The sequence below is a fragment of the Salmo trutta genome, chromosome 2 (genome assembly GCF_901001165.1).
Source record: "Salmo trutta chromosome 2, fSalTru1.1, whole genome shotgun sequence".
In the NCBI taxonomy this organism is placed as follows: Eukaryota; Metazoa; Chordata; class Actinopteri; order Salmoniformes; family Salmonidae; genus Salmo; species Salmo trutta.
Window position 1 is genome coordinate 166,675 of NC_042958.1, and position 27,660 is coordinate 194,334.

The 27,660-nt window shown below is 42.2% G+C and overlaps 1 protein-coding gene across 1 annotated transcript in view; it reads right to left on the minus strand.

Annotated features, from left to right (window-relative positions):
* Positions 1 to 10,397: 10,397 nt before the first annotated feature.
* The window catches only part of LOC115148950 (glycogenin-1-like), a 29,962-nt gene continuing 12,699 nt past the window's right edge, over positions 10,398 to 27,660 (minus strand). The window contains exons 5-7 of the mRNA XM_029691304.1: positions 14,423 to 14,549; positions 12,727 to 12,955; positions 10,398 to 10,903 (exon numbers count right to left, since the gene is read on the minus strand). Coding sequence (XP_029547164.1) covers positions 10,718 to 10,903; positions 12,727 to 12,955; positions 14,423 to 14,549 — 542 coding nt within the window. The 3' untranslated portion in view covers positions 10,398 to 10,717. The remainder of the gene's footprint in view (positions 10,904 to 12,726; positions 12,956 to 14,422; positions 14,550 to 27,660) is intronic.

A 27,660-nucleotide genomic window follows, 5' to 3' on the forward strand; every position in this document is an offset into this window, starting at 1 on the left:
TCGGCTATTTGAGCCAGTAAAGGGGGCTTTACTATTCTTAGGTAGCGGAATGACTTTAGCTTCCCTCCAGGCCTGAGGGGGCACACTTTCCAGAAGGCTTAAATTGAAGATACGGCAAATAGGAGTAGCAATATCATCTGCTATTATCCTCAGTAATATTCCATCCAAGTTGTCAGACCCTGGTGGCTTGTCATTGTTGATAGAGAAAAAAAAATTCACCTCTTCCACACTGACTTTATGGAATTCAAAAGTACAATTCTTGTCTTTCATAATTTGGTCTGATATACTTGGATGTGTAGTGTCTGCGTTTGTTGCTGGCATGTCATCCCTAAGTTTGTTTATCTTGCCAATGAAAAAATAATTAAAGTAGTTGGTAATATCAGTGGGCTTTGTGATGAATAAACCATCTGATTCAATGAATGAATTTGATCCAACATTTCATTTGAGGTGCTCCAAAGCTTTTTACCATCGTTCTTTATATCGTTTATTATTGTTTCATAGTGTTGTTTTCTTTTTTAGTTTAGTCACATGATTTCTTAATTTGCAGTACGTTTGCCCAATTGGTTGGGCTGCCAGACTTATTTCCTTTTGCCTCATTCATATGTTGAACACTATCTTCTTTATTTGTTTTTATTTTACCTTTATTTATCCAGGTTTTTCTCATTGAGATAACATCTCTTTTCCAAGAGAGACCTGGTCCAATAGCAGCAGGGAGAACAACGTTTCAGACAAAACAACTTACATACACTAACACAACATTAAACACAACTATAAACACACATCCACTAACACAACATTAAACACAACTATAAACACACACATCCACTAACACAACATTAAACACAACTATAAACACACACACACACTAACACAACATTAAACACAACTATAAACACACACACACTAACACAACATTAAACACAACTATAAACACACACACACTAACACAACATTAAACACAACTATAAACACACATCCACTAACACAACATTAAACACAACTATAAACACACACACACTAACACAACATTAAACACAACTATAAACACACACACACTAACACAACATTAAACACAACTATAAACACACATACACTAACACAACATTAAACACAACTATAAACACACACACACTAACACAACATTAAACACAACTATAAACACACACACAGTACAACAAAAACATACACTAACACAACATCAAACACAACTATAAACACACACACACTAACACAACATTAAACACAACTATAAACACACACACACTAACACAACATTAAACACAACTATAAACACACACACACTAACACAACATTAAACACAACTATAAACACACATACACTAACACAACATTAAACACAACTATAAACACACACACACTAACACACCATTAAACACAACTATAAACACACACACACTAACACAACATTAAACACAACTATAAACACACACACACTAACACAACATTAAACACAACTATAAACACACACACACTAACACAACATTAAACACAACTATAAACACACACACACACTAACACAACATTAAACACAACTATAAACACACATACACTAACACACCATTAAACACAACTATAAACACACACACACTAACACAACATTAAACACAACTATAAACACACATACACTAACACAACATTAAACACAACTATAAACACACACACACTAACACACCATTAAACACAACTATAAACACACACAGTACAACAAAAACATTTTACGTAAAAAAACACAAATGTCATAACTAAAAAACAGCTGTCCTAAAGACAATTACACTCTTTGATATTTATTTTGACCAAGTGTTTAAACTCCACCAAGGTGGCTAGATCATCAAATTTTAAAATGTTCAGGAGAGAATTCCAGGACCACGGAGCTGAGTAACTAAAACTATTTCTACCATGACCTGTTCTAATTTTTGCTACTGTTAAAAGCAAATCAGAATGGGACCGTAATTGATATTTATTTACCGACCTGACTAAAAAAAGAACAGAGATAAAGTGGCATTTTACCCAATATGGCCTTATGAATCAGTGTACACCAGTGTTTAAGCATACGCAAGGTCAATGAAGACCAGCCAACAGCGCTGTAGAGATCACAATGATGTGTTAGATTGGTAATGAACCTGAGGGCTGCATGATACACTGCATCAAGTGCTCTCAGGGTAGTGGCTGAGGCCTGCATATATATAACATCACTACAATCTAAAACCACCAGTAATGTACATCGTACCAGCTCCTTCCTGGCCTCCAGAGAAAAACAAGACTTATGCCGGTAATAAAAACCTATTCTCAGCTTGAGCTTCCTTATCAAGTTCTCTACATGCACAGTGAAGCTCAGCCTGTCATCCACCCACACACACAAATATTTATACACTTTAACTTGCTCTATAGTAGGTACATACTATAGAGCAACAATCCATACTGTTTATCTAGAAAAGTGATTCTAACAGAGCTTCAATTGCTCAACCTCCACACTTAAAGCTACCCAGAGATCACTCCTTTCACTGGCGCCCTGTTCCTAAGAGCAAAGCCAGGAACAGATATTCACCCAAGTTGTGTGACACGGACCTCCCACTCCATCTCGTCAGAAGAAACACAAACAGATTTTTGTCCTTCTTCTTCATCATGTACTTCTTCTTCATCATGTCCTTGTTCTTCATCATGTCCATCTTCTTCATCATATCCTTGTTCTTCATCATGTCCATCTTCTTCATCATATCCTTGTTCTTCATCATGTCCATCTTCTTCATCATGTCCATTGATGCCTGGCTCGGGTTCCGAGCTCTTCACCACACCTTCCACCTCACTTAACTCTCCCTCATTCACTGCCATTTCACCTCCAGAACTTGGTCTGGTGCATGGCATACTCTGGTTGCACCTCTTCGACACTCCATTTTTATGGCCATGTTCCACAGTTTTAAATCCAACCTCTACTTTCCTCATTCTCTTTGACCTCTTCTTACTATTCCCCTCTATTCCCCTCTATTCCGCTCTATTCCGCTCTATTCCCCTCTATTCCCCTCTATTCCCCTCTATTCCTCTCTATTCCCCACTATTCCCCTCTATTCCGCTCTATTCCCCTCTATTCCTCTCTATTCCTCTCTATTCCCCTCTATTCCCCTCTATTCCCCTCTATTCCCCTCTATTCCTCTCTATTCCCCTCTATTCCTCTCTATTCCTCTCTATTCCCCTCTATTCCCCTCTATTCCTCTCTATTCCGCTCTATTTCTCTCTATTCCCCTCTATTCCCCTCTATTCCGCTCGAATCCTCTCTATTCCCCTCTATTCCGCTCTATTCCCCTCTATTCCCCTCTATTCCTCTCTATTCCGCTCTATTCCTCTCTATTCCCCTCTATTCCCCTCTATTCCCCTCTATTCCGCTCGATTCCTCTCTATTCCCCTCTATTCCGCTCTATTCCTCTCTATTCCTCTCTATTCCCCTCTATTCTGCTCTATTCCTCTCTATTCCGCTCTATTCCTCTCTATTCCTCTCTATTCCCCTCTATATCCTCTCTATTCCCCTCTATTCCCTTCTATTCCCCTCTATTCCGCTCTATTCCCCTCTATTCCGCTCTATTCCGCTCTATTCCCCTCTATTCCCCTCTATTCCTCTCTATTCCTCTCTATTCCCCTCTATTCCCCTCTATATCCTCTCTATTCCGCTCTATTCCTCTCTATTCCCCTCTATTCCCCTCTATTCCTCTCTATTCCCCTCTATTCCCCTCTATTCCTCTCTATTCCCCTCTATTCCTCTCTATTCCCCTCTATTCCTCTCTATTCCGCTCTATTCCCCTCTATTCCGCTCTATTCCGCTCTATTCCCCTCTATTCCCCTCTATTCCTCTCTATTCCCCTCTATTCCCCTCTATTCCTCTCTATTCCTCTCTATTCCGCTCTATTCCTCTCTATTCCGCTCTATTCCCCTCTATTCCTCTCTATTCCCCTCTATTCCCCTCTATTCCTCTCTATTCCTCTCTATTCCCCTCTATTCCCCTCTATTCCGCTCTATTCCGCTCTATTCCGCTCTATTCCCCTCTATTCCTCTCTATTCCCCACTATTCCCCTCTATTCCTCTCTATTCCGCTCTATTCCTCTCTATTCCCCTCTATTCCTCTCTATTCCGCTCTATTCCCCTCTATTCCCCTCTATTCCTCTCTATTCCTCTCTATTCCCCTCTATTCCTCTCTATTCCGCTCTATTCCTCTCTATTCCCCTCTATTCCTCTCTATTCCCCTCTATTCCGCTCTATTCCTCTCTATTCCCCTCTATTCCCCTCTATTACTCTCTATTCCGCTCTATTCCCCTCTATTCCCCACTATTCCCCTCTATTCCCCTCTATTCCCCTCTATTCCCCTCTATTCCGCTCTATTCCCCTCTATTCCTCTCTATTCCCCTCTATTCCTCTCTATTCCCCTCTATTCCGCTCTATTCCTCTCTATTCCCCTCTATTCCTCTCTATTCCTCTCTATTCCGCTCTATTCCCCACTATTCCCCTCTATTCCCCTCTATTCCCCTCTATTCCGCTCTATTCCCCTCTATTCCTCTCTATTCCGCTCTATTCCCCACTATTCCCCTCTATTCCGCTCTATTCCCCTCTATTCCCCTCTATTCCTCTCTATTCCGCTCTATTCCGCTTCAGAAATACACCTTTCTGTGTCCCTGTCCCAATGTTCCTCTTCTCTAGGAGGTCTATACTGTCTCTAGTAGGTCTATACTGTCTCTCTAGTAGGTCTATACTGTCTCTAGTAGGTCTATACTGTCTCTAGTAGGTCTATACTGTCTCTAGTAGGTCTATACTGTCTCTCTAGTAGGTCTATACTGTCTCTAGTAGGTCTATACTGTCTCTAGTAGGTCTATACTGTCTCTATTAGGTCTATACTGTCTCTCTAGTAGGTCTATACTGTCTCTCTAGCAGATCTATACTGTCTCTAATAAGTCTATACAGTCTCTAGTAGGTCTACACTTTTTCTAAATAGGTCTATACTGTCTCTAGGAGGTCTATACTGTCTCTCTAGGAGGTCTATACTGTCTCTAGGAGGTCTATACTGTCTCTCTAGGCGGTCTATACTGTCTCTCTAGTAGGTCTATACTGTCTCTAGTAGGACTATACTGTCTCTCTAGTAGGTCTATACTGTCTCTTGTAGGTCTATACTGTCTCTAGTAGGTCTATACTGTCTCTCTAGTAGGTCTATACTGTCTCTAGGAGGTCTATACTGTCTCTCTAGGAGGTCTATACTGTCTCTAGGAGGTCTATACTGTCTCTCTAGTAGGCCTATACTGTCTCTCTAGTAGGTCTATACTGTCTCTAGTAGGTCTATACTGTCTCTCTAGTAGGTCTATACTGTCTCTAGTAGGTCTATACTGTCTCTAGTAGGCCTATACTGTCTCTCTAGTAGGTCTATACTGTCTCTAGTAGGTCTATACTGTCTCTCTAGTAGGTCTATACTGTCTCTCGTAAGTCTATACTGTCTCTAGTAGGTCTATACTGTCTCTAGTAGGTCTATACTCTCTCTAGCAGATCTATACTGTCTCTAATAAGTCTATACAGTCTCTAGTAGGTCTATACTGCCTCTATAGTAGGTCTATACTGTCTCTAGTAGGTCTATACTGTCTCTCTAGTAGGTCTATACTGTCTCTCTAGTAGGTCCATACTGTCTCTAGTAGGTCTATACTGTCTCTAGTAGGTCTATACTGTCTCTCTAGTAGGTCTATACTGTCTCTAGTAGGTCTATACTGTCTCTCTAGTAGGTCTATACTGTCTCTCTAGTAGACCTATACTGTCTCTAGTAGGTCTATACTGTCTCTCTAGTAGGTCTATACTGTCTCTAGTAGGACTATACTGTCTCTCTAGTAGGTCTATACTGTCTCTAGTAGGTCTGTACTGTCTTTAGTAGGTCTATACTGTCTCTCTAGTAGGTCTATACTGTCTCTAGTAGGTCTATACTGTCTCTCTAGTAGGTCTATACTGTCTCTAGTAGGTCTATACTGTCTCTAGTAGGTCTATACTGTCTCTCTAGTAGGTCTATACTGTCTCTAGTAGGTCTATACTGTCTCTCTAGTAGGTCTATACTGTCTCTCTAGTAGGTCTATACTGTCTCTAGTAGGTCTATACTGTCTCTAGGAGGTCTATACTGTCTCTAGTAGGTCTATACTGTCTCTCTAGTAGGACTATACTGTCTCTCTAGTAGGTCTATACTGTCTCTAGTAGACCTATACTGTCTCTAGTAGGTCTATACTGTCTCTAGTAGGTCTATACTGTCTCTAGTAGGTCTATACTGTCTCTCTAGTAGGTCTATACTGTCTCTAGTAGGTCTATACTGTCTCTCTAGTAGGTCTATACTGTCTCTCTAGTAGGTCTATACTGTCTCTAGTGGGTCTATACTGTCGCTAGTAGGTATATACTGTCTCTCTAGTAGGTCTATACTCGCTCTCGGAAGTATGTCTATACTAACACTAGTAGGTCTATACTGTCTCTAGTAGGTCTATACTGTCTCTCTAGTAGGCCTATACTGTCTCTAGTAGGTCTATACTGTCTCTCTAGTAGGTCTATACTGTCTCTAGTAGGTCTATACTGTCTCTAGTAGGTCTATACTGTCTCTCTAGTAGGTCTATACTGTCTCTAGTAGGTCTATACTGTCTCTAGTAGGTCTATACTGTCTCTGTAGTAGGTCTATACTGTCTCTAGTAGGTCTATACTGTCTCTCTAGTAGGTCTATACTGTCTCTAGTAGGACTATACTGTCTCTCTAGTAGGTCTATACTGTCTCTCTAGTAGGTCTATACTGTCTCTAGTAGGTCTATACTGTCTCTAGTAGGTCTATACTGTCTCTCTAGCAGGTCTATACTGTCTCTCTAGTAGGTCTATACTGTCTCTCTAGTAGGTCTATACTGTCTCTCTAGTAGGTCTATACTGTCTCTAGTAGGTCTATACTGTCTCTCTAGTAGGTCTATACTGTCTCTAGTAGGACTATACTGTCTCTAGTAGGTCTATACTGTCTCTAGTAGGTCTATACTGTCTCTAGTAGGTCTATACTGTCTCTAGTAGGTCTAACAACATGGCAGCAGCATAAAACATGGTACAAAGATTGTTGGGCACAGACTACAGCACAATTGGAATGAAAGTAGAGACAACAAGACATCACACAAAGCAGCCACAACTGTCAGTAAGACTGTCCATGATTGAATCTTTCAATGAAGAGATGGAGATAAAACTGTCCAGTTTGAGTGTTTGTTGCAGCTCGTTCCAGTCGCTAGCTGCAGCGAACTGAAAGGAGCGACCCAGGGATGTGTGTGCTTTGGGGACCTTTAACAGAATGTGACTGGCAGAACAGGTGTTGTATGTGGAGGATGAGGGCTGCAGTAGATATCTCAGATAGGGGGGAGTGAGGGCTAAGAGGGTTTTATAAATAAGCATTAACCAGTGGGTCTTGCGACAGGTAAACAGAGATGACCAGTTTACAGAGGAGAATAGAGTGCAGTGATGTGTCCTATAAGGAGCATTGGTGGCAAATCTGGTGGCCGAATGGTAAAGAACATCTAGCCGCTCGAGAGCACCCTTACCTGCCGATCTGTAAATTATGTCTCCGTAATCTAGCATGGATAGGATGGTCATCTGAATCAGGGTTAGTTTGGCAGCTGAGGTGAAAGAGGAGTGATTATGATAGAGGAAACCAAGTCTAGATTTAACTTTACCCTGCAGCTTTGAAATGTGCTGAGAGGACAGTGTACCATCTAGCCATAATCCCAAATACTTGTATGAGGTGACTACCTCCAGCTCTAAACCCTCAGAGGTAGTAATCACACCAGTGGGGAGAGGGGCATTCTTGTTATCAAACCACATGACCTTTGTTTTGGAGGTGTTCAGAACAAGGTTAAGGGCAGAGAAAGCTTGTTGGACACTAAGAAAGCTTTGTGGTAGATTATTTAACACAAAATCCGGGGAGGGGCCAGCTGAGTATAAGACTGTATCATCTGCATATAAATGGATGAGAGAGCTTCCTACCGGCTGAGCTATGTTGTTGATGTAAATTGAGAAGAGCGTGGGGCCTAGGATTGAACCTTGGGTTAGTCGCTTGGTGACAGGCAGTGGCTGAGACAGCAGATTTTCTGACTTTATAGTATTCTCTCTGGTCTGCAATCTGGTTTCTGCTCAGGTTATGGATGTGTTACTGCAACCTTAAAGGTCCTCAATGACGTCATCATTGCCCTTGATTCTAAGTAATATTGTGCTGCTATTTTTATTGACTTGGCCAAAGCTTTTGATACGGTAGACCATTCCATTCTTGTGGGCCGGCTAAGGAGTAGTGGTGTCTCTGAGGGGCTTTTGGCCTGGTTTGCTAACTACCTCTCTCAAAGAGTGCAGTGTATAGACATCAAGAAAGCCAGTCAGTTGATTATTGACAAGTTTTTCCAACACTTTTGATAAACGGGGCAAAATAGAAAAGGCAGAGCCTTTCGCCAAATGGGATTCTTGAGGTGGAATAACTCTGCCAGATCACGGTCGAACCAGGGGCTGAACCTGTTTTTAATTATCATGATCTTTATGGAGGTGTGTTCGTTAACAATACCACTGTAAATATAAAACAAGAAGGTCCAAGCATCTTCAACAGAGGGGATCAAGCTGATTCTATACTAATTTACAGAGGCCAGTTCATGAAGGAAGGCTTGCTCGTTAAAGTTTTTTAGCATGTGTCTATGACCAATCAGGACAGGTCATTTCACTGAGCAGCCATTACGAACACAGGCTGTAAAACAGTGATCACTAAGGTCATTACAGAAAACACCAGACTGATACCTATCAGGATTATATGTGAGGATAACATCAAGGAGAGTAGCCTTTTCTGGGTGTTTCGAGTCCTACCTTGTGGGACTGGTAATAATCTGTACTTGACAGGGGGAGACAGACCAGGGGGTGAACAGATCGCCAGGTGGAATCCAAGCAGCAGTGCAGGAGGCAACGGGAATAGGTGTCACGCCCACTTGGGAGAAGCTTTTATTTCTGGAGGCAGATTTCAAAATGAACAGCAGGAGGGGGCATCAAGGCCTCAGGATCTGGGTGGGGTAACCTGTCATTTGTTGGGCTCAAAGGCTTCGACACCTTTCACTTCACATGTCAGTGCTAATTGAAGTTGTTTGCTTTGTAGCCTTAGCATTCAGTCCTTATAAAGTAAAATATATCATTGTAATGTATTTTTCTTGGCTTTTGAATGTATAAAATAGCTTCAGACTAAGCATTACTCAGTTCCAGGTTGGATGGTGTTTTCAGGTTTCAGTTTGCGAGAGCATTTACTGAATAGTTTGGGAATAATATTCCTTGGGTGTAGGAAGCATTCCAGGTAATTCTGTCCAAAATCAGGTCGTAGGTTTGGAGTTTTGATTTGGAGGGTAGCATCTTATATGTCCACTCCAAAAAAAAATCAAACTCTAAACATGCAGAAAAACATGGGAGCTTATCTGCTCATGACCTTTGTCTCTCGCTCTGTGCTATACTGTCTCTAGTAGGCCTATGGATGTCCATTAAGCCAGTTATACCACATGGGAATCCAATGGTTCAATAGTAATGAGGTACTCACACCCTGATTTGTAACACAGATCAGAGATATGGGGTGTAATAGTGTGACAACATAATGTATTCATGTCCTGTACCATTGAACCTTCCTGAATGAACTCTAGTGCGTGTTACTGTGCCAAATAAAGACCCAGCACACCTACGTATTCGACCAGTACTTTGTGACAGGGGCTGTGGACACGGCGCCATTTGGGTCAAGTAAAAGTGACCTAAAAAAAAGCTGAACAAAAAGGAGATGAACTTGTACCAGTGTTATGAACCGCTGAGTACAGATCTGATCAAACACTAGCTGAAGAACGGAGCCTTCAGCTCAACGAGGAAGTGTAACAGGTTCTCAAATCCAGCTTTGAGGGTTTAGGCCGACTGAAAAATCACCCTGGGCTCAGGCCAACTGAAAACTTACCCTGGGTGAAACAAGCCAGAGAAGCAATCACTTATAGCAGCTGCAAAGTGAATTTGTAAACGGTATATATCAAAAAAAGGCAGCAGAACAGCATCTTTCCTCAAGAATATCAGAGGAAGATAATTTACTTTTAGATAATGATAGTTTAGAGAGGCAAGCGAGGTGTGACTTCATATCCAACTGTCTGCATGGTAACACACAGTATATTAGTCCCTGGTTGTCCTGTGTGGAGATGTTCACACAGGACATGGCAGGACAAGACATTAAACGCTTTGTTAGTCTGAGGATTCAGAAGTATTGCCACCCCTGCATCTATGAAAAGTGTATTTTAGTGCCCCCCCCCCCCCCCCAAAAAAAAGTATTAATCTTTAAATGTCTGTGTCCCCATGTAAGGCGCGTAATGTTCATATATCTGGCAAGGCCATATTTTATTGCAGTTTTTAATTCTCTTAGAAATACAGCAATTTCAAAACATTTATTTTATTTTTTTTAATCATGAGTGTCAACAAATTTGTGCTTCACAGTGTGGGCATCTTTACAGTATGCGACAGCCTAAACATACTACACAAGTATTGTATAGTTTATGAGCTCTGTCAACGATGTCAGAATGTTTCACAGAATGTTGCGCTGTAATCCTTAGAGCTGGTGTGGGTAGAGAACCAACTATTGTTAAGGGGGAGAGAAACAATAACTAAATCAATCTGTCAAACTAAGTGATCCCTTGTCGACCTTCATTTGAGAAAAGCATCAAGCTTTTTCTGGATATTGTCGAACGAGTCCATTCCCATGTAGTCCGCCTGGCCCTGCTCCCATTTCTGCTTGCGTTCCTCCGATGTCTCGGTTGGCATGCATGGCTCGCTGTGATGGGGGTCATGGGATGTGCTGCTTTCCTGCGGGAGGAAACACGTGCTGCTTCCCTGGAGGAGGAAACAAAACAATATTAACATCTAGAAACAGAGAGATTTGATGAATTCAGGAAAAAGCTACAGAGAAAACACCTTTATAGTGTAGCTGTACTGACTGCAATCTAAAACCTGCCATTCATATTAACACATTGACGTTACGCCAAACCATCAAATCGATCTATACTGAACAAATATATAAACTCAACAGGCAACAATCATTTAAAAGGAAAAATCAGTCAATTGAAACATTCATGAGGCACTAATCTATGGATTTCATAACTGTGAAAACAGATGCATCTGTTGGTCAGTCTCTGTTACGACCATCCTTTGCCTCATGCAGCACGACACATCTCCTTCTCATAGAGTTGATCAGGCTGTTGATTTGTGGCCTGTGGAATGTTGTCTCACTCCTCTTCAATGGCTGTGTGAAGTTACTGGATATTGGCGGGAACTGGAACACGCCGTCGTACGCGTCGATCCAGAGCATCCCAAACATGCTCAATGGGTGACATGTCTAGTGAGTACGCAGGCCATCTTCAGCTTCCAGGAATTGTGTACAGATCCTTGCAACGTGGGGCCGTGCGTTATCATGCTGAAATATTTATTTTACCTTTATGTAACTAGGCAAGTCAGTTAAGAACAAATTCTTATTTTCAATGACAACCTAGGAACAGTGGGTTAACTGCCTTGTTCAAGGGCAGAATGACAGATTTGTACTTTGTCAGCTCGGGGATTCAAAAGTGCAACCTTTCGGTTACGAGTCCAACGCTCTAACCGCTAGGCAACCCTGCCGCCCCAAATATGAGGTGATGGCGGTGGATGAATGGCACGACAATGGGCCTCAGGATCTCATCACGGCCATTGATAAAACACAAGTGTGTTCATTGTCCATAGCATATGCCTGCCCATACGATAACTCAAGCACTCTGTTCACGACGTTGGCAAACCGCTCCGCCACACACCACGTGGTCTGCAGTTGAGGCCGGATGGCTGTACTGCCAAATGCTCTAATAAAATTACCGAGAGTTGCCTTAAACTAGATAAATTAACAGGGAATTGCTGCAGTAATCACACCAATTGTTCCCTCCCTCAAAACATCTGTGGCGTTGAGTGACCAAACTGCACATTTTAGAGTGACCTTTTGTCACCCAGCACAAGTTCCACCTGTGTAATGATCATGCTATTTAATCAGCTTCTTGATATGCAACACCTGTCAGGTAAATGGGTTCTTGTCAAAAGGAGAAAACGATCACCAACAGGGATGTAAACAAATGTGTGCACAAAATGAGAAATAAGCTTTTTGTGCGTCTGGAAAATTTCTGGGATCTTTTATTTAAGCTAATTTAACATAGGACCAAAACGTTTATATTTTTGTTCAGTTCGTATAGCCAAGCGAACACAAGGCTATAGTATTATAGGGCTAGAAGCTAAGCCAGGTTTATTGTACAACAGATTGCCCACAAGAAGCAGCGATTATTAGTGACGAGAGATAAGGCGTTGCCTGTTAAGGCAGCATCCCAACCAACTAGTCTCCTTCAGCATACCTTCCATCCATCCTTGTGACTATAGATTTGGGACCACAGCTCATGCCAGTGACCAATGATTACAACTTTCTTTGACCGAGGATTGGGTTAGACGTCGCAACAGCCATCAGGACTGAAGTATCACTACATTTTACAAATGGACTAATCCTAATTTCTATCGTTTGGTATTAATTCAGAAGGTGCGGAAAGACATTACTTTTACTTACTAACAAGAAGCATCCAAGTAACCACTTCATTTAAAATTGTTCCAGCTGTTGATAACAGTTCTGTAGAAGAAGAAAAGGCTCATACTTCTAGACTGACTGCCACACAGCCAGAGTGGAAGGGCTGGTCTCCGTATCCCTCCGTCATCATGGGCACCACAGAGGAAGAGTAGAGGCTCCACCAGTCCAGGAGGAAGCTGGGATGTGTGGAAGTCTCCTGCATGTCCCCGCTGATCCTCTTGGTCGTGGGGTCGTACGTGTAGCTCCACGGCTTGGTCTGACCCAGGAAGTGGACCACCTTGGCGTTGCCACCGTATCTGGAACAGAATGCATGTTCATTTATGTCAATCAAATGTATTTATAAAGCCCTTCTTACATCAGCTGATGTCAAAGTACTGTACAGAAACCCAGCCTAAAACCCTAAACAGCAAGCAATGCAGGTGTAGAAGCATTTACTTGTAATCTTGTAGTTCAAGGTTGTTGTGAATGATGTGGTTTGGCAGCAAATTGCCCAATAAATTGGTGATTAAATTCTACAAGATTCCAAGAGTCAGCCCGTCCCAGAAGCCCTCCGCCCCGCCGTCCCAGAAGCCCTCCGCCCCGCCGTCCCAGAAGCCCTCCGCCCCGCCGTCCCAGAAGCCCTCCGCCCCGCCAGTATTACCTACACCCAATCAATAGTGTGACTGACTGGCTCTGAAAGCAGGACTGGGAGTTCGTCATACGGAGCAGTAGCAGCAAATAAATACATGTCGTCCCGTCATTCTGATACCAGGGGAAATACATTAACCCATGTTAACTGCTGAGATAAGTTTGTTCATTAAAATGGCTGATTTTGCCAGAGGAAAATTAAATGCCAGCGAACATAAAGCGCAAGAGGGGGGTGGTGGGAGAATGAAGGGCAAGAGAAAGAGGGAGAGATTTGTCACTGACCAGCAGAGGTCCTGTCTACAGGCATAAAGGTCTTTAAATAAATAGCTTCATTTTGGCCTCTGGTCTCAGCTGGGAAGCGCCGGCTTGATATCTAACCCAACAAGGCCTTGGTCCCTACAGTGGCTGGGAGAAGCCTTTAGACTTAATGCTGCTGCTCTGTAAAAGCTCCCATCACTGGTAACCTGATGCCACAGCATGAGCACACTTTCATGTGATCGTATCACCTTACGCCTTCCCCCTTCTCACAGCCCACGCCAACACTATCCCTGCTAGGGGTTTAACAGGCAGTCTACCACCCACCTACCCCTGCTAGGGGTCTACCACCCACCTACCCCTGCTAGGGGTCTACCACCCACCTACCCCTGCTAGGGGTCTACCACCCACCTACCCCTGCTAGGGGTCTACCACCCACCTACCCCTGCTAGGGGTTTAACAGGCAGTCTACCACCCACCTACCCCTGCTAGGGCTTTAACAGGCAGTCTACCACCTATCCCTGCTAGGTGTTTAACAGGCAGTCTACTACTGAGTCACTGCTGATCTTCCCACCTAACGTTAGGCAAGTAGGGAGTTGTAGAAAACAACTCAAATTTTAACTTGATGTAGCCATGTTTGTGATTTAGCTGAATGGTTTATCAATGTAAGAAGTTCTCTATCATACAAGTACTGGAAGAGAGGTGTAGACTGAGTACCTACTGTTTGAATGCTGGAAGGGAGGTATAGACTGAGTACTTACTGTTTGAATGCTGGAAGGGAGGTGTAGATTGAGTACTTACTGTTTGAATGCTGGAAGGGAGGTGTAGATTGAGTACTTACTGTTTGAATGCTGGAAGGTAGGTGTAGATTGAGTACTTACTGTTTGAATGCTGGAAGGTAGGTGTAGATTGCTATGCTGCTGAGGTTGTAGATGAAGGGGAGGTGTTTCGATATATCTGCTGTTGCCCAGTTACTGAAGTAGCCATTCAAGACCCCCTGGTCTCCACCTAGAGACAGAAGAAAAACAATTTACACACAACAGGAAGCACAATATGTTTTGCCCTAAGGTAATAGTTATGAGTGGTTCAAAACACAAGGAAGCCTGGAAGCAGAGGCTGGTTCAAAACCAGAGGTCAACCGATTAATCGGAATGGCCGATTTCAAGTTTTCATAACAATCGTAAATCGGTATTTTTGGACACTGATTTGGCCGATAAAAAAAATATATATATTTTTAGACCTTTATTTTACTAGACAAGTCAGTTAAGAACACATTCTTATATACAATGACGGCCTAGGAACGGTGGGTTAACTGCCTTGTTCAGGGGCAGAACGACAGATTTACCTTGTCAGCTCAGGGATTCAATCTTGCAACCTTATCGTTAACTAGTCCAACGCTCTAACCACCTGCTTTACATTGCACTCCACGAGGAGCCTGCCTGTTACGCGAATGCAGTAAGAAGCCAAGGTAAGTTGCTAGCTAGCATTAAACTTATCTTATAAAAAAACAATCATAATCACTATGTCATGACTTTGCCCTCTCTCTGGGAACAGGGAGCACAGTTGACCCCCTCCCCCTTGCACCATCCCCCTACCTACCTCTCCCTACCCAGGCCCTGTGAAGGCGGTCGTAAAATTCTAAAGGAAAATGTCCTGCCGCATGGCCCAGTTGAGACAGAGGGGTTTCATAGAGAGACAAAGGAAATTCTTCCAACTCACAGAATTGGGGAACCGAACGACATTTATGTTCTGGAGAAGGTATAAAAGATCGGTGAAGAATCCAGCTACGAACTGGTCCGCTTGGTACAATTTTGTGAGGCTCATTAGAAACAATATTGCTATATTACCATACTAAAATCAAATCAAATGTATTTATATAGCCCTTCGTACATTAGCTGAAATCTCAAAGTGCTGTACAGAAACCCAGCCTAAAACCCCGAACAGCAAGCAATGCATGTGAAAGAAGCACGGTGGCTAGGAAAAACTCCCTAGGAAAAACTCCCTAGAAAGGCCAAAAACCTAGGAAGAAACCTAGAGAGGAACCAGGCTATGAGGGGTGGCCAGCCCTCTTCTGGCTGTGCCGGGTGGATATTATAACAGAACATGGTCAAGATGTTAAAATGTTCATAAATGACATGCATGGTCAAATAATAATAATCATAGTAGTTGGAGGGTGCAACAAGCACGTCCGGTGAACTAAGGTTTATATAATAGCCTCAGCTATGGGACTTGCATCTAAATGGTTGTATACAATGATTTTATAAGATTAAAGCTATTTGGAATATGTTGAGATGCTGGTAAGATGTTAATGTGAGATAATTGTATTTTCTGTTTAGTTTTACCAAGTCATCGGCACGCCCCCCGGGACACAGACAAGACCTGGCGTCATGAGACAGCCTTTTTCTGTCATTCTGAATAAAACCCCCACCCAGGGTTTCTATCTTCAGACCAGGCCTCCACTCCATTACAAGTTGGCCAATAGGTTTGACCATACATTCCTCTACTGAACTTTAACCATACCACGTGGTTAAACTATCGATACAGAATAAGAACAAGTCTTTGATATTAAGTACTAGTCTGCAGCTAGAATTCGGTATCATTGAATGTGAAGACCGACGAAACATCCATTCTATAACGACGCAAATGAATGTCGCTTTGAAAGATCCATTCTAACCGAGAGAGAGAGAGAACGCGGGCAAAAACTCCAACAAGAATCCCGACGACACACTGAGCGTAAATATATATTGATTGCAATTGTTCCCGAATGAGTGAGCGTTCATGTGCAAAGGATTAGCATAGCAATTGTTAATATTTATCAACTCTGTAGTGTCTTCTCAGCTGCCCTTTATTTTAACAAGACACCAGCCATGCTGGTTTAGCCCACTTTTAGGCACATTTCTCTACCAATTCTTTGTGACGATAACTACTGTTTGTATGCTTTATGTGAATTACTTTGTTTAGTAAATAAATGATTTTAAGACAGTTGATGTATGGATGACTCTTAGTAAAGACTGGGTTCGTGCAGATACAACAATTTACGACGTTTGGAATGAGAGACGCGAGGTAAAATACACCATTTAAACCAGAAGATAAATCGGCCTATACTATAATATATAATGTTATAATATAGGAAAGTTATATTAGGAAAATTATAACTTTGTAATCTGAATATTTTCCTTGGTGCCCCGATCTCCTAGTTAATTACAGTTAAACGATTAACATCTCTTCAAGTTAATGGTGCCCAAAGACACGACAACTAGTTAACTACACATGGTTGATGATATTACTAGTTTATCTAGCCTGTCCTGCGTTGCATATAATCGCTTAGGTACACGTTGCTCCAACCATAAACAATGCCTTACTTAAAAACAATACACAAGTATATATTTTTAAACCTGCATATTTAGTTAATATTGCCTGCTAACATGAATTTCTCTTAAACCTGTTGAGGCCAGGGGGCAGGATCTTATCCCGGTATTGGGATTCATTGTCATGTGACCATGGCGGGGAATTCAAAACTGCAAGAGTAATCATTTCAAATAATCAAATAATCAACTAGTTTCCTCCATTTGAAAGATATATCTCCTAAATCTAACCACGCTGTCCGATTTTCAGAGGCTTTACGGAGAATGCATAAAGTTAGGTTATGTGAGGAGAGTACATTGACAATAGCTGCGTGTAATGTTTATCCAATTCAAAGAAGGGCATCAACAGATAGAAAACTAGCTAGAATTATGCACTTACCTTTGACAATCTGCATCAGATGACACTCATAGGACATTATGTTAGACAATACATGCATTTTTAGTTCCATCAAGTTCATATTTATATCCAAAAACAGCATTTACAGTCACGGTGAAATTCAGAATTTTTTTCGGCTCGAATGCTCCCAGTGAATCCAGCATTACAAATCACGGAATTACTATTCGAAAACATTGGTAAATTATAATATTGTCATTCAAAGAATAATATATTAATATTGTCATTCAAAGAATAATATATTATCATCTCGTAATTGCTACCGAATGGCCAGATCTCAAAATAACTTTACTGGGAAATCACATTTTGCTATAAACTGGGTACTATGCTAACAACATAAGCTAAGCTATAAGCTAAGCTATAAGCTAAGCTATAAGCTAAGCTATAAGCTAAGCTATAAGCTAAGCTATAAGCTAAGCTATACCGTTAGCATTAGCATCATCTAATATCGATAATAACATTCTAAATATCCCCTTACCTTTGATTATCTCCATCAGAAGGCGCTGCCAGCGATCCCAGGTCCAGAACAAATGTGGTTTCTTTTGATAAAGTTCATAATTTATGTCCAAATAGTTAGCGTTCAGTAGGCTCCCACAAAATGAGGTGGGCAGTGTAAAGTCACGCCGAAAAGCTAAAAAAAACCTAGTAAATAATCTATTTATGTTTGTTCAAACATGTCAAACGTTGTTTAGCATTAATCTTTTGGTCCATTTTTAACGTGAAACATCAGTAAACATCAGTAATATTTTCACACAACCTATCAAGTGTCTAGAATAAACGATTATGACAAAGACACTCTTCTCAGATTTATGCGCAGGCGCAAAAAAATGAAGTGATGACGTGTCAACTTGTAAGCTTTCTAATTCGGTCTGTATTCATCACAGATGCTTCAAACAACTTTATAAAGATCGTTGACATCTAGTGGAAGCCTTAGGAGTTGCGAACTGAATCCTTTCTCACTATGGTATCTATAAAACAATGACACTAAATAGTACAGCCACAAAATTCTCATTTTTTTAAATCTATTTTTCTCAGGTTTTTGCCTGCAATATGAGTTTTGTTATACTTACAGACACCATTCAAACTGTTTTAGAAAATTCAGAGTGTTTTCTATCCGAATGTGTTAATAATATGCATATCCTAGCTTCTGAGTTGGTGTAGGAGGCAGTTAAAAATGGGCACATATTTTTTTCAAAATTCTCAATACTGCCCCCGTGGCCCGTAGAGGTTAACTAGGGAAAATGTGTCACTTCTCTTGCAAACAGAGTCAGGGTATATGCAGCAGTTTGGGCCGCTTGGCTCGTTGCGAACTGTGAAGACTATTTCTTAATAACAAAGACAGCCGACTTAGCAAAACGGGGGATGATTTAACAAAAGCGCATTTGCGAAAAAAGCACAATCGTTGCACGACTGAAATTGTGTCATTTTGCGTTCATTGCACGCAGAGTCAGGGTATATGCAACAGTTTGGGCCGCCTGGCTCGTTGCGAACTAATTTGCCAGAATTTTACGTAATTATGACATAACACTGAAGGTTGTGCAATGTAACAGGAATAACGTTTTGTTTGAGATGATAGTTTCCGGATTCGACCATATTAATGACCTAAGGCTCGTATTTCTGTGTATTATGTTATAATTAAGTCTGATTTGATAGAGCAGTCTGAGCGATGGTAGGCAGCAGCAGGCTCATAAGCATTCATTCAAACAGCCCTTCGCAATGCATTGCGCTGTTTATGACTTCAAGCCTGTCAACTCCCAAGATTAGGCTGGTGTAACCGATGGGAAAAAAAATATTTTTCCCTAACATGGTAGTTATGAGTGGTTCAAAACACAAGGAAGCCTGGAAGCAGAGGCTAGTTCAAGACTTGATCCATCTCGAAGTACATCATTTATCATCATGAGCTTTGTACATTGTCCAGGATATGGACTAGACCAGACAGTGAGGCTAACAAGAAGCCTACCACAGTAAGACCAACGTCATTTTATAAACAGATGCTGTGAAACAAACACATTTTGTTCATATCCTCTGCACCCAAGCCACAACCTCAGACAGGCAATACAGTCACTATACAACAGGTGGGCATACAGACCGACCACTAGCATAGACGGCGCTGATCGCTACTTTCAGGAAAAATTTGACTTACTATGAATAATGTGGTTGTCTCGCCTAGATACGTTAAGATGGATGCACTAAGTCACTCTGCTAAACGACTAACGTAAATGACTTGTAAACAGGTTGTCTAAATGACAACCGTCAGAGAGAAGAAGCAGAGTAGCTGTACCGATGTATGGTTCAGCAGGCTGTCAGTCTCGTTCAGCCATCTGATCCATTCATAAACCTCTGACCCCCTAAAGCCATTAGACTTCCTGCCAACGCCACCACAGGCTCCTAGTCATTTGACTGCTCAGATCAGCCCTGACAGTAAAACTGGATGTACACAAATCAAAGAAACTGCCCTCAATGTCAACATAAAATGGTCTGACTAGAACGTACCTTCAGAAAGTATTCATACCCCTCGACTTATTCTACATTGTTGTTACAGCCCGAATTCAAAATGGATGACATTTTTTCCCCTCACTAAACTACGACACAATAGCCCAACATGTACGAAAATGAAATACAAATTAATTCATACCAGAGATTACAGCTGTGAGTCTTCCTGGGTATGTCTAAGAGCTTTCCACAACATATGTAGATTACTCTTCTCAAAATGGTTATTGATCATGGCTAGGCAACCATCTCAGGTCTCGCCATACTGTAGATTTTCAAGTCGATTTAAGGCAAAACGTGGAACATTCACCATCTTCTTGGTAAGGAAGTCCAGTGTAATATGTAGCCTTGTGTTTTAGGTTATCGTCCTGCTGAAAGGTGAATTCATCTCCCAGTGTCTGGTGGAAAGCAGAACCATGTTTTCCTCCAGGATGTTGTCTGTGTTGAGCTCGATTCTGTTTATTTTTTTGGTCCTGAAAAACTCCCCAGTCCTTAACGATTACAAACATATCCATAAGACGCAGCCACCCACCCCTTGCTCGACGCAGCCACCACCCCCGCTCGACAACATGGGAGTGGATCTCAGTGATGTTATATTGGATTCACCCCCAAACATACAGTTGAAGACTTAGAATCAAAACATTGCATTCATTTTTTGTAATTTGTAAAAATGTTGAAAAAAACAAATCCACTGACATTATGGGGTATTGTGTGTAGGTCAGTGGGTGGGAAAAAAGTTAACTGAATCCATTTTAAAAATCATGCTTTAAAACGTGGAAAAAGTCAACGGGTGTGAATACTTTCTGAAGGCAGTGTACCTCCACCCACAATGCTCTTCACACAGACTGCTGTCTAGGATATTTCTGGACGGTTGGATTGGTGTGGTGGCAGCAAACACAGCACCCGTCTCTCCTAACAGCCATGCATTTGTTGACTTGAGAAAACAGCATCAGCAGTCAGAACTCAGGCAGACAAAGTGACGTGCTTATTAGGTCCGTTTTTCATTTAAAGCCACTATCTGGAATTCATTTCAGATCTGATACTTTGCGTTGGTCTCCAGGTCATGAAAAGCTGAGCCACAGCTGGAAACCCTAGACTCAAATACTACTCCCTCCGCAATAGGTATAAATCACTATGCTTTTAACTTAGCCGGCCAATACTCAGCCATACAGCACCAGCCAGCCGCCACACAGCACCAGCCAGCCACCACACAGCACCAGCCAATACACAGCACCAGCCAATACACAGCACCAGCCAATACACAGCACCAGCCAATACACAGCACCAGCCAATACACAGCACCAGCCAATACACAGCCATACCTACTCATTCCAGGGTTTCTTTATTTTCTACATTATCGAATAATAGTGAAGACATGAAAACTATGAAATACGTGATAAACAACCTCAGACCAGTGGTAACCGCTCCAGCCCAGGACCTCATTTCCTACATTATAGTTAACCAGAGGTAACCGCGTCAGCCCAGGACCTAATTTCCTACATTATAGTTAACCAGCGGTAACCGCTCCAGCCCAGGACGTCATTTCCTACATTATAGTTAACCAGAGGTAACCGCTCCAACCCAGGACCTCATTTCCTACATTATAGTTACCAATAGCCACCCACACTATCTGCATTCACCCTTAACATACGCTGCCGTTACTGTCTACCATCTATCTGGTCTCCGTTTATCCCTACCCCCCACATCCCTTTTTCTGCATTGTTGGGAAGGGCCTGTAAGTAAATATTTCACTGCTAGTCTACACCGGTTGTTTCCAAAGCCTGTGACAAATGACACTACGCTTTAGCCATCCAGACACTACGCTTTAGCCATCCAGACACTACGCTTTAGCCATCCAGACACTACGCTTTAGCCATCCAGACACTACGCTTTAGCCATCCAGACACTACGCTTTAGCCATCCAGACACCACGCTTTAGCCATCCCAATGTCTGAGCTGGCAGAGTGTGGCTATCGCTATATTATTAAGTTATTAATTTAGCTCCTTTGCACATTCATCCACTGCAAATCTACCATTCGTGTTTTACTTGCTATATTGTATTTACTTCGCCACCATGGCCTTTACCTCCCTTATCTCACCTCATTTGCTCACATTGTATATAGACTTATTTTTCTACTGTATTATTGACTTTGTTTTACTCCATTGTAACTCTGTTGTATGTTGTTGAACTGCTTTGCTTTATCTTGGCCAGGTCGCAGTTGTAAACGAGAATTTGTTCTCAACTGGTCTACCTGGTTAAATAAAGGTAAAATAAATTAAGTCACCATACAGAGATGTATTTATAGGAAACAGTCTGGGCAGCCTGGCAGAGTGTGGTTATCAGAGTGGCAGCATGTAGTGGGGAAATCACGCAATGTACAGATCACTAACGAGACCCCCCGCATTCCCTCCCCTAACCAGACCCCCCGCACCCCCTCCTCTAACCAGACCCCCCGCACCCCCTCCCCTAACCAGACCCCCCGCACCCCCGCCCCTAACCAGACCCCCCGCACCTAACCAGACCCCTGCACCCCCTCCCCTAACCCCCTCCCCTAACCAGACCCCCGCACCCCTCCGGTAGTTAGAAGACATGTGTGAATGGATTTCTGTTTGGAGGAAACAGTGTTGCAAAATATTTTACAACTGAAACCAAGAGTTTTGAAAAGGAATCTGACTAATGAAAACACCCCAGGTGTTAAACATTTAAAAGCTCAGAGCTCAGACTATACACTGTGTGCACAATTATTAGGCAAGTCAGTATTTTGACCATATCATCATTATTATGCATATTTCCCAACTCCAAGCTGTATAAACTGGAATGCTTATTGGATTTAAGCATATCAGGTGATGTGTATTTGTGTAATGAGGGAGGGTGTGGCCTAAGGAGATCAACACCCTATATCAAGGTGTGTATAATTATTATTCTTTTCCTCAGGCAAAATGGGCCAAAAAAGATTTAACTGACTGAAAAGTCAAATTGTAAAAAGTATTTCAGAGGAATGCAGCACTCTTGAAATTGCTAAGATATTGGGGCCTGATCACAGGACCATCAAACGTTTTGTTGCAAATAGTCAACAGGGTTGCAAGAACCGTGTTGAGAAAAAATACAATAAATTAACTGCCAAAGACTTGAGAAGAATCAAAACGTGAAGCTACCAGGAAGCCATTATCCTCCAGCGCTGTCATATTCCAGAACTGCAACCTACCTGGAGTGCCCAGAAGTACAAGGTGTTCAGTGCTCAGAGACATGGCCAAGGTAAGGAAGGCTGAAACCCGACCACCACTGAACAAGACACATAAGTTGAAACGTCAAGACTGGGCCAAGAAATATCTGAAGACAGATTTTTCAAAGGTTTTATGGACTGATGAGATGAGTGACTCTTGACGGACCAGATGGATGGGCCCGTGGCTGGATCAGTAATGGGCACGGAGCTCCACTTCGACTCAGACGCCAGCAAGGTGGAGGTGGGGTACTGGTATGGGGGGGTATTATTAAAGATGAGCTAGTTGGACCTTTTCGGGTTGAAGATGGACTCAAACTCAACTCCCAAACCTACTGCCAGTTTTTACAAGACACTTTCTTCAAGCAGTGGTACAGGAAAAAGTCTGCACCTTTCAAGAAGACCATGATTTTTTTTATGCAGGACAATGCTCCATCGAGGTACTCCACTGCTTAGTTAGCCAGTAAAGGCCATAAAGATGAACGAATAATGGCATGTCCCCCTTCCTCACCTGACCTAAACCCTATTGAGAACTTGTGGTCCCTTCTTAAACGGACGATTTACAGTGAAGGAAAACAGTCCACCTCTCTGTCCAGTGTCTGGGAGGCTGTGGTTGCTGCTGCACAAAAAGTTGGTCAACAGATCAAGAAACTGACAGACTCCATGGATGGAAGGCTTATGACTTATTGAAAAGGGTGGCTATATATTGGTCAGATGTTTTTTGGAAATGTCGGAAATGTTTATTTATACATTGAGTTGTTTGTTTATTATTCTCACTTTAACAGATGAAAATAAACAAGTGAGATGGGGAACTTTTCGATTTTCATTTAGTTGCATAATAATTCTGCACAGATATTCTCCAAAAGAAAGCCAAAACCTCACTTTTACTTTCTTAAATATTCAGGTTTGAGGTTTATTAACATTTCGGATTGACCGAGAGCGCTGTAGTTGTTCAATAATAAAATGAATTCTCAAACATACAACTTGCCTAATAATTCCGCCACGCTATATAGACTCAGGAAGTCTTTAAAAGCCAACAGCTGAGCAAACTTCTCAGAAGAGGCTCACCTTCCTAGAGATGACACAAACACACGTAAGGTATGCAGAAGGTCATTGAGTAATCTACGGCCAAGGTTTCACAATCCACCAGTCAAATTACGACATGGAGAAAATGCATGTTATGCTGGAGGTTGAGAAACAAGCCACATGTTAGAGTGGTCCATCTGCTATACACAGAACGTGAGCAGGAGGACCTTTAAGCTGGAGACTGTAGGCTGGAGGCTGTGTGTTCAACAGCATAGCACTGTGTCTATGCAGTCTAAACCACTTGTTTCTACAGTTTATTATAAAACAGAGGGGCTGAAGTACTGTCCGTTCATTGTTAGACCAACCCCGGCCCGGCCCCAGATCCCCCCCCCCCCCCTTGGGGCTTTCCTCCAGCAGAGAGGTTCCAGAAAGTTAATGAGCCCAAGAATCTTCATTTAGAGGGGCTGAACAGAAGCCAGCAGGAATGCAGCTCTACCCCTGCAGGCACTGCCAGTGTACCTTGGCAGCAGATGATACTGAACCACAGGTCCAGATATTGCCTCAGGGTAGAACCAGTTCTGACCTGGACAGCATGTAGTAATAAAAGGGGAAATTGTATTGAGGCACCCCAGCCCAAGACCTGAAGTCTGATCTCTCCTGAAATATTTCATCACTCCCGAGCTGCCATTGCCCAATAGTTGGTTATGTTGGTTAGCCAGCGCTATATAGCCAGGCCAAAAATTACTGGCACAATAATGGCCCCCCCGACTATGTTTTCCAGTTGTAGTGGAGGACCGGAGCATAAATGCTAAAGCTCAGAGAAGTGCAAGTCACAGCTACAGTGAAACATGAAAAAACCAACACTGACTTAGCATACCGCAGCTTTAGCCAGTTAGCATACCGCAGCTTTAGCCAGTTAGCATACCGCAGCTTTAGCCAGTTAGCATACCGCAGCTTTAGCCAGTTAGCATACCGCAGCTTTAGCCAGTTAGCATACCGCAGCTTTAGCCAGTTAGCATACCGCAGCTTTAGCCAGTTAGCATACCGCAGCTTTAGCCAGTTAGCATACCGCAGCTTTAGCCAGTTAGCATACCGCAGCTTTAGCCAGTTAGCATTTAATGTGTGTAAGTCAACAGCACAGGGAATCCAGGGTGTCTAGAATACTGGCCAAGGATCAAGTCTGATTGGAAAATTATAAACAAAGCGGTCAAATTAAACGCATAACAAGATGGACAGGCTCCTCCAACAAGCTAGTGTTGCCTATGGAGAGACTGCGTTCTTGGATGATAAAGTGATCGTAGTTTGTTTTGTCCCAAGTTCCTCCTGTGTCAAACCATTCCAAGATGGCGGCTGAGCCGTTCTGCAGAGCCTGTTGTGTCCCTGAAGTGTATATTAACCGCTATAGGCTGAGAGTAGTCAAAGCGTTCAACACAACCACAGCGATGGTGAGAAGGAACTGTGACTCAGACTACAACTTTCTACCATCACCTCAACCAAATACTAAAGATGGTCACCTGTGAGTCACAGCAAAGACCACGCTAGAGGGAAAAGGCAGGGAACTTGTTGTTCTGCCAAATATTTTTTTTAAAGATACAAATTCACTGAAAAGGATTGGCATAAATGGAAAAATAGACCCGTTTCATTTGAAGACAAACATGTTGACAGCTGCACCACACAGGTTTCTAAATAAAATGGGAAGCGATGTGCCGATTCCACGGTTTATGAACTGATACATAAAACCACTTCATTCAGGTTTCTAAATGTAACTTATAAAAGAATTCCTGCCACCAACAGAATGAGATCTAGACACACAGCTCTATATCTCCCTCAGCAAAATCTACAATCACTAGCTCATTTGTACTGGTATAGCCCCCAGGTAGCTTGTTTCCACTCACAGGTTCAGAAATTATATTTTCAAAAAACATTCACTTAAAATTAACCTTACAAATAGCAGTTTTTGGAAAGCCATAGTCAATAATATAATTACTTGTAGAAAGGTAACAAAAATATAACATTACAGCACAATTGAAAAATATGACACATGGAAAAAACAAGGGTCTATGGTGATAGGTGGGATGGGCTGTGGGAGGTTCAGTAATATAAAGGATGATTGTTGTATATAAAACATGACTGTATATGTGTAGCAGAAAAGCTGTAAAACCAAAAAAAAGATGTTCTCCAAAGAGGGGGGGTAGATGGGTAAAAAAACACATTACCACCCTAGTCTGCTGCGTCTACAGCGCCACTTAATTTATTTAACCAGGTAGGCCAGTTGAGAACAAGTTCTCATTTAAAACTGCGACCTGGCCAAGATAAAGCAAAGCAGTGTGACAGTTACACATGGAATAAACAAACGTACAGTCAATAACAATAGAAAAGTCTATATACACAGTGTGTGCAAATGAGGTAAGGCAATAAATAGGCCATAGTAGCGAAATAATTACAATTTAGTAATTAAACAATGGAGTGATAGATGTGCAAGTAGAAGCTTGTGCAAGCTGTGGTGCCCCTCCCTGGCAGCCCTGAGAGGACATAAGTGCTGTAAGGACTGTCTAGATGCGCTGGGCTGACTAGCCTAGGATACCCTGAGAGGCAGGTTCTTAACCCGTGTTCTACCTGCCTTGCTGTGTGCTGGAAGCCAGAGGTCAGTATTTGCGCTGGGCTTGCAAGCCCAGGATGCCCCACTGTTGATTTGCTGGTACTGCGAAGCGACTGGGCACATTGACCAGATCTACAAACCCGGGTCAGTCAGCACACCATGGCTGTTGAATGTGCTGGGACTAAGGCACCAATGCTCAGACACACTTGGTTTCTAACGCCACTAGATCTGTTGTGCAACTGAACATTTTTAGGGCCTTTAAGGTTAAAAGACCAACTCTGCATATTTAAATTGGTTCTAGTGAATTATTGAATTCAGTTGTTTAAAATGGGTATTTCTGATATTTCTGAGATTTTAGGAAGCAACAAATCAAGGGGTTTCATTTTTTCCTTCTGCTCTTGGTGTTAGGAAACATTCCCCTGAACCCAATGGCTGTGGATGAACTTCTGACTCCAAATGTAACATGGATCAGGGTTGGGACTGAGACATTAACATGAGTCTGATGCGTAAATTGTACATGACAAAAGACTGGGTTCATACCGTCTTAGTTCTGTCCGCAATAAGACAAAAAAAATATTTTCTAAATCAGTCTATAGGCTTGGCTGGTTGATGTTTATCAATGTGACCAAGTGAGTAAGAGAGGTATAGTCATTTATATTAAACAAAGATGTTTTTTTTTTCTGTAAGCTTTCTTTAACTAGGCAAGTCAGTTAACAAATTTGTATTTACAATGACGGCCAAATCCGTATGACACTGGGCCAATTGTGCACCGCCCCTATGGGACTGACAGCGGTGCCTGCTAAATTCAGGGCTTCAATGTTAAGGCAGCAAAACTTGTAGTTCGATGGCTAACATCTAAAAAACTGAGCAGTAGAAAGGGCCTATCAACACATACTGAGCAACTCACGTTATAGACAGACTAAACGGCAGACCAATCCAAACTCGTCTCCCAGCATGTCCAGCCAACACATTATGTCAGCTAATCATGGCTAGCTGTAAGATTTCTGTCTAGGCTCGTAATGTT